The sequence below is a fragment of the Babylonia areolata genome, chromosome 16, assembly GCF_041734735.1.
Source record: "Babylonia areolata isolate BAREFJ2019XMU chromosome 16, ASM4173473v1, whole genome shotgun sequence".
NCBI classification, from domain to species: domain Eukaryota; kingdom Metazoa; phylum Mollusca; class Gastropoda; order Neogastropoda; family Buccinidae; genus Babylonia; species Babylonia areolata.
Genome location: NC_134891.1, coordinates 26,657,457 through 26,665,384, shown reverse-complemented (window position 1 = coordinate 26,665,384; position 7,928 = coordinate 26,657,457). Strand labels below are relative to the sequence as shown.

The 7,928-nt window shown below is 41.1% G+C and overlaps 1 protein-coding gene across 1 annotated transcript in view; it reads right to left on the bottom strand.

Annotated features, from left to right (window-relative positions):
• Positions 1–4,820: 4,820 nt before the first annotated feature.
• The window catches only part of LOC143291266 (intermembrane lipid transfer protein VPS13B-like), a 101,822-nt gene continuing 98,714 nt past the window's right edge, over positions 4,821–7,928 (bottom strand). Inside the window, exon 46 of the mRNA XM_076601094.1 lies at positions 4,821–6,893. Coding sequence (XP_076457209.1) covers positions 6,597–6,893 — 297 coding nt within the window. The 3' untranslated portion in view covers positions 4,821–6,596. The remainder of the gene's footprint in view (positions 6,894–7,928) is intronic.

Below are 7,928 nucleotides of genomic sequence, written 5' to 3'. Positions count from 1 at the left end.
GTCTGTACAGCGTCCTGCAGTTGGAGAGGTGGTACGCTGCTGGGTGCGATCCTCGGGTCTCCGTGGATGCTGAAGGATTTTGAGAGGGCTTGTGGCATGTGTTGATGATAAGACTGCCTTTCTCCTTCGCTCTTTGAGGGGGGACCACTGAAGAGTCTCCATCGCGGCGCACCACTTTGGCCGACCAACGGTTCACATACGTACTCTCAAAATCCTAAAATCAAGGGAAGCACTTATCATATCATATCATATCATATCATATCAAGGCGTGCAGGCCTGACGAGGCCTTTTGCCCGCTTGATGTGGGGAAGAAAAAGAGAGTCCCCACATATGTCTGATGCATTTTTCAACATTGAGTGCGCAATGCTTGAAAAATCAATAAATATGTAAATGAGTTTTGTAATTTAAATTTTTCAAATGAATATCAAGATAATTTTTAAATGTATTCACTGTTCCTGCGGAAACAACATCTTGTGACAAATTGTTCCAAACATTTGTTACTCTGTTAGTAAAGAAATGTGCAAATCTGGAAGTTTTAACTGAAACTTTTAATAGTTTGTATGAATGGCCTCTTGAACATTGAACAGTTTAAAATAGCTGATTTCATTGGATGCGTTGAATGAATTGTGCATGACCCGTAATGGGAATTTAAGGAAGCATGCTGGTGACAGATCAGAACTCAATGTCGGTTTTGACAGGAATCTCAAAATGGTTTGTTTTAGTGTATGGGGTGTGTGTGTTTAAATGTCAGTGTGTGTGTGTGTGTGTGTGTGTGTGTGTGTGTGTGTGTGTGTGTGTGTGTGTGTGATCAAAACCAACAACACAGCAGTCTGGTGAGATGTTCCTAACATGTTATGTCTAATATGAGTTCAAGACCTGCTTCTGTTTTGACAGACCGCTGGAGAGTTCCGTGCTTGATGCGTGTCACATATCTGTGCCCCCGAAGTTAATTTGCTCTCCGAAATTGCGAGCAACAAAGGCGATCGAGAGAGGCCGAAACAGCAGGCTTATTTTTTCTCAGTATTTTTTGTGTGGATACGATGGCATTTCATTGACCAGAGTTTGGTTGTAGCAATGGAGGCTATCAACTGAAGAAATGGAAGCACATGTTTGCTACTTTTTTCGATCGCTTTTGGCATTGCTCTAATTTCGAGAAAAAGTTAGATGCGCATGCGCAAGATCCAAGTAGGCCGCGGAGCTCTCCAGTGGTCTACGTGTACCCAAAGCCACTTACCTGTTCGCATTTACCCTCAGGAACCCCTGTTAATTTCAACCGTTGCAAAAACGTAGAAAAGAAGGAGTTGACGATCATTTCTTGGTGCAACCAATCGGCGTAAGCCTTCAAAGACAGAAAAGCTACATTAGTTTTGACACACAACCTATTAACTGTGTTGAACATGCTTTACTGCACTGATATGCCCACCCACAGTATTTGTCTGGGTGGTACTTTTTGCTGTCTTCTTAACATTCATTTTAATCGTTAGGTCGTTCCAGAAGTGTGTGCACTTTCCGTTTCTGTTTCTTTCTTTGGAATTAAGCCTTCTTTCACTTTCTGCCCATAACGCTATCAGTTCACGAAATCAGTTTGTTCTGGTTAATTGGGAAGATGCGTCCCTCGCTTTTTAGGCCGAGTTCGGATGTAATCAATTTGTTGTAGTTAGTGAACTGTAAAGAAGTATCCCTTGTTTTGTTTTTTTCAGAGTTAAGATACAATTCTCGTTTTTTTGTGTTTTTTGTTTTCCCAGTTACACCCACGGCTATGAGAGGGAACAATGGATGGTGGCGAGTTGGGTAGGCCATACAAATACATATGTGTGTCTGTGTGCACATGTGTGTGTGCACGTGTGTTTTGATTTTGCCTGTCACGATTGCTGTGTGGTCCCTCCACACGTTGAATATTGAGTCTTATCATGGTTCCTGTATTTTTTTTTTTTTTTTTTTGGATCTATTATTTATTCACTTTTTTTTTCTTAAAAAAAGAAGAAGTATTTATCTATTATTTATTCACTTTTTTTTCTCAAGGCCTGACTAAGCGCGTTGGGTTACGCTGCTGGTCAGGCATCTGCTTGACAGATGTGGTGTAGCGTATATGGATTTGTCCGAAAGCAGTGATGCCTCCTTGAGCTACTGAAACTGAAACCTGGGTTCAAATCTCACAAGCGACAGAAGGGTTACCACTGGAGATTTTCCTGCCACCCTGGTTAACAAAATGTGCAGATATGCAGTGCGCTTGAACCCCCTTTTAACACACAAGTGACAACAGGTACACACACAACAAGAATGTTGTGATCTATGCCCGGCAGGTTTTGCAAACACAACATACACAAAAATGTGTTTGTGCGTGCGTGTTCGTATGTGTGTGTGTGTGTGTGAATCAAAGATTTTGTTGAGAGTGAGCAGGTTGAAAGAAGAGACACAGAACAGGGACAGTAAAGTAACAGGCATTGATTCCACCCATGTGAGAACTGCCCCCCCCACCCCACGCCCTACGTTTCAACCCAATAACCACCATCAAAATATTATCAGCGGAAGGCTCTTACACTGAAGAGGTGAATGTTGACAAAGAATACCACAATTCTGATGACGGAAGCTAAAGGTTGGGTCATTGAGACACCCACTGGACATCTGAGGGGTCTGTGTAGAGGAGAAGAGGGGACTGGCCGTATTGAGTGAGTTAATGAAGGAGAAGGAAAGAGTATATGCAGGAGAGTTTTTCTGAGCAAAGATGATATGGAAAGAATTAGATGGTATCATGACTCTGTCTCTTTCTCTCCCATGTATATAAATAATTACACACACTGTTGTTGCTTTTTTGTTTGATTTAATATCACCATGTCTTCACTTAATCCCACAAAAGAAAATGCACAAACCAGTGTTTTGTCCAATCAACTTTAACATTTCAGGGCTGATATCTTTGTTGTTTATTTCCATCACATACAGGTTATGATATTTATTATATGATAGTCAGTCGTGTCCGACTATGACCATCAGAACAGCAGAGGAGGCAACTGCTGTTCCGACTATTTGGGCTAGAATTTGATTATAGTGGAGAGTGTCTTGCCCAAGTACATCCCCACTCTCTTGGCCAAGAGGGTTTTAGGACAGTCGGCGTTGGGATGGTTCCCAAAGGCCAACTAGCCCACAAGGCTGCAGCACTAGGAGCCAGTGCAATTTTGCCTCCTAGTTTGAGAGTCATAGTCCTTCACAAAAGACTAAGCTGTAAATGGTTTCCCATTGACTGGAGAAACCATTGATAATACAGCTCTCACTTTGCTGTTGGCCCAAATATAAACTTATGTCAATGTGTGATATAAGCCGAGTGTTGGGCCTAGGTTATGATATACAGGTAGTAACAAATCACACAGTTGTACAAATCATGGAACATTGCTGGATTCCGACTGATGACAACCTCATCACCAATTCCAATGACATACATCCACCCATCCTATTGCACTGGCTGTTTGAGGTGAACAGGGTTTGCAAGAAAAAAAAAAAAAAACCCCACAAAATAGCATTGTTTCATTGTATGTCATTCTCTGATCTTATTTAATTCACTTTCCCTTTTTTTTCCACATTCATGCACAACAAGTGATGTCTGACACTCAGCGCATACTGCAGAAGGTAATACAGATTTTACAGATGGTAGATTTATTGTAGTGTGTGCAGGATGAAGCACTAAATACCTGCAAGTGGTTTATAAGTTACTTTGAACAAACATTAACTATCGCTGAGTGACTCATCCAAAAGACCTGTTTTAAACTCCCATGCACCTCAATACACACACACATAAAAACACACTAAAACACATATTTGCACACGCACACATATACACACAAACACACACATTAAACAGAACTGTATAATTTGATCTTCTTTCAACAACCAGTTGAAACAAATCAGTGGTCAATATCTTTTCAACAGTACAAACAAAATGAATAGGCACTTTTCTTTATTGACAAGTTAAAGTGATTAAAAATTTGTTTTCATAAGCATCCGCTTGCACATACACACGCAAACATGCACACAAAGTATAAAAACAAGTACAAGTGAGCACACTCATAACATGAAGCACACAGCATGTGCGGTTTGTGGCTGCGTGAAACAAAAAGTGTATACGCACACACCCGCTCCTCTACGAACACATACTTCAGGGAAATCCCCCTTCAGGCACACAGAGACTGTGACAACATTCTCAGCAATCATCATCATTGTCATCCTCGTCACTGTTGTCATCATCGCTGTCATCGTCATCATCATTATTATCATCGTCATCATCATCATTGTCGTCGTCATCATCATGACCACTGATTTTCTGTATGTGTATGTAACTCAGATCTGCAACCTTGTCTTACAAAACTATAATTGATACAGTTTTATTTGTTCGTGTATTTTATGTGAATATAATTGTGTATAAGTGAGCGCATGTGTGTGTGCATGTTTGTGACTGTGCATGTGCATGTGTGTGTGTGCGAGTGGATAGGCATATACATATGCAAATAGTATACAGTGTGTTTGCATTAAATAATGCGGTTTCATTTATGTCTTCTCTTTGGTGTTTGTGACTGTTTTTGCTTTGAAAAAAAAAAAATCACCTATTTGCCGTTTTTTAGCACACCGACAGCCGAACTGCTCACATATTCTTGGATCCACCCCCCCCCCCCACCACCACCATTCACACACACACCCCACCCTCCCAATTTCTGTTTCCATCCATTACCTTTTCAAGAAGGAATGTATAAAACAGTGTTTGCAAAATGAAGCAAAATTTGTGATACCCCCCCCCCCTCCCTCCCCCAAACAAGAAAAAACACACACAAAAACAAGAAAAAACACACAAAAACAACAACAAAAACATGCCAGCATCATGCTCAATTTAACTGAGCCAACACTGTGGAACATTCAACATAAATATGGAATATTCAACACCAACATAATCCTGTTTATTAATATCATACACCTTGCTTACAAAATCTGCATGAACTTAACACAACAGTTTCATCTTATATCAGAGTACCAACATAAATATGGAATACTTCACAAACACCAACCCACACATCACAGTTTATCTGATATCAACAAAAATATGGAATATTTGACAAACATCAACCTACACTCAACAGTTGATCTGATAGCAGAGTATCAACACAATTATATAATACTTGACAAACACCAACCTAATCCTGTTTACACTCTTTACTCATAAAACCTGCACAAACAACAAAATATCCATTCATTTCATATCAGTGTTTCCTGTACTTTTTCAATCACAAAATTGGTGAAAACATGAAATTGAGAATTTATCTATTTATTTGATATCAATGTTTCCTATACTTTTTCGATCACAAAATTGGTGTGAACAACAAAATAATAAGCAAAATCTTTAAACTGATGTTGCAACATCACAAAGAGTAAGTTCATGGTCTGCAAATCCCTCTCAATATCAATGTCAACACAACAGACTTGTAATCCAACCCACAGAGTAATTAGAGATTATACAAAAAAGCGTCACAACAATAATAATGATAGTATTTATATAGTGCTGAATCTTGTGCAGAGACAAATCTAAGCGCTTTCACACCAGTCATTCACATGCATGCATAACTCTAAAAGCAAACAGTGTACAAATTAAACTGAGGTGCTAAAATCCCACTCAGCAATCATCAACTGTATCGATGAGTACCAGAAAAAGAACACCTGACTTCATATGACTGTGACAAGAAAGTGTCAAAATTAGGCTGCAAACAGCAACGTGTCCCACTTTATTAGCTAAAACCTCTGCCACACTGGCTATAAAGAAAACTGTCATTAAAATATATATGAGAGAAAAACTGATAAACTGGAGGCACACACAAAGATCAGTTTAAGGACTAAAATCGCCGCCAGACAAGCTGTGGAGAACATGGTCATTAAATAGAATACAAAGACAAATGTAGAGATAGGGTCATGTATGGAAATGCACACCTACGCAGTCAACCCGTGCTGATCTGGCAATACAAAACAACAGGAAACAGAGAGATCGGGGAGGGACAAATGTGGACATGCTTGAGCCTCAAGAATAAAGCAAATACAGCTTCAAGAGTATATGCTAAGACGGGCACAATAGCCGAGTGGTTAAAGCGTTGGACTGTCAATCTGAGGGTCCCGGGTTCGAATCACGGTGACGGCGCCTGGTGGGTAAAGGGTGGAGATTTTTACGATCTCCCAGGTCAACATATGTGCAGACCTGCTAGTGCCTGAACCCTCTTCGTGTGTATATGCAAGCAGAAGATCAAATACGCACGTTAAAGATCCTGTAATCCATGTCAGCGTTCGGTGGGTTATGGAAACAAGAACATACCCAGCATGCACACCCCCGAAAACGGAGTATGGCTGCCTACATGGCGGGGTAAAAATGGTCATACACGTAAAAGCCCACTCGTGTGCATATGAGTGAATGCAGAAGAAGAAGTATATGCTACGATGTCTTGATAAAATGAATAAAAATAAACGCTTCCAAAGTGAAAACAGAGAAACTGAAGAGAGAGGGGTACACATGGAAATGTATCACCTGTGACAACAGAAACTGGTAAAGGGGCACATGTGGGAACGCATCCTGTCTACACACTAAACCCCCTGCCCATCTGGCGACTGCTGGCTATATGAAATACAGCAGTGAACAACTCTGCCCAGTGGGGGTCCATGCGGAAATGGTACGCTGGAGCCACTGGATGGTCGTCCACCTCCCGATCGTCAGCACCCGTGACGTCATGAGATGATGGATGATTCATGCTGCCATCTTCTTCGGCGGTGACGCTGGGATCTCTGTCGCCATGCCAGGCTGCCCCGTCCAAAGACTCGTTGGCTGCGGATTTGATGAAGGCCGCAACACGGTCTCTGCTGTTTGGGTTACCCATCTGAAACGGGAAGAGAGAGGGTTATGGAGAAGGCGTAAATCATCATTACTTCATCCAGAATTGGAAAATGCACAAAATGAACGTGAGGAAACAAACCACTACCTTACACTGTATGGGAAAATGCACAAAATGAACGTGAGAAAACAAACCATTACCTTACACAGAATGAGAAAATGCACAAAATGAACATGAAGAAACAAACCATTACGTTACACAGAATGAGAAAATGCACAAAATGAGCATGAAGAAACAAACCATTACCTTACACAGAATGAGAAAATGCACAAAATGAACATGAAGAAACAAATCATTACGTTACACAGAATGAGAAAATGCACAAAATGAACGTGAGAAAAGAAACCATTACTTCACACAGAATGAGAAAATGCACAACGTGAGGAAACAAACCACTACTTCACACAGAATGAAAAAATGCACAAAACGAAAGAGAGGCAAAAGAAGACGTCACTTCAAATAAAAGCTGTGTTTTCATTTTTTCAGTGATGTCATAGATTTACATGTGACCTGTGGCGTGTATTGTGACTCACGAAGAAAACGGGTTCGTGCTCTGTGTGTGTGCATGTGTGCTTGGTTGCATTTGTGGATGCATGAAAGGACACACACACACACACAAGCATGTGCACACATGCATTCACAGACACACAGACATATACAACACACACACACATACAACACACAACACACAAAAGATCCCACACATCAAGCATACATCTGTCATTCACACAGAAACTTTCTTTCTCCCTCTTACACTCTCTCTCTCTCTCTCTCTCTCTCTCTCTCACACACACACACACACACACAAACACACTAAAAAAAATCCCTGACATCACACATACATCCGTGATTCACACCCACCTACACTCACACCCTACTCCTATACACTCAAAGCTCCTGACACAAAACCGACCAACACCCAACTCTTTTTCCTCCTCCCCACCACCCACCCCCATTCCCCATGTCCAGTGTCTCACCACACCACCACCCCTCATCCACACACCCCCATTCCCCATGTCT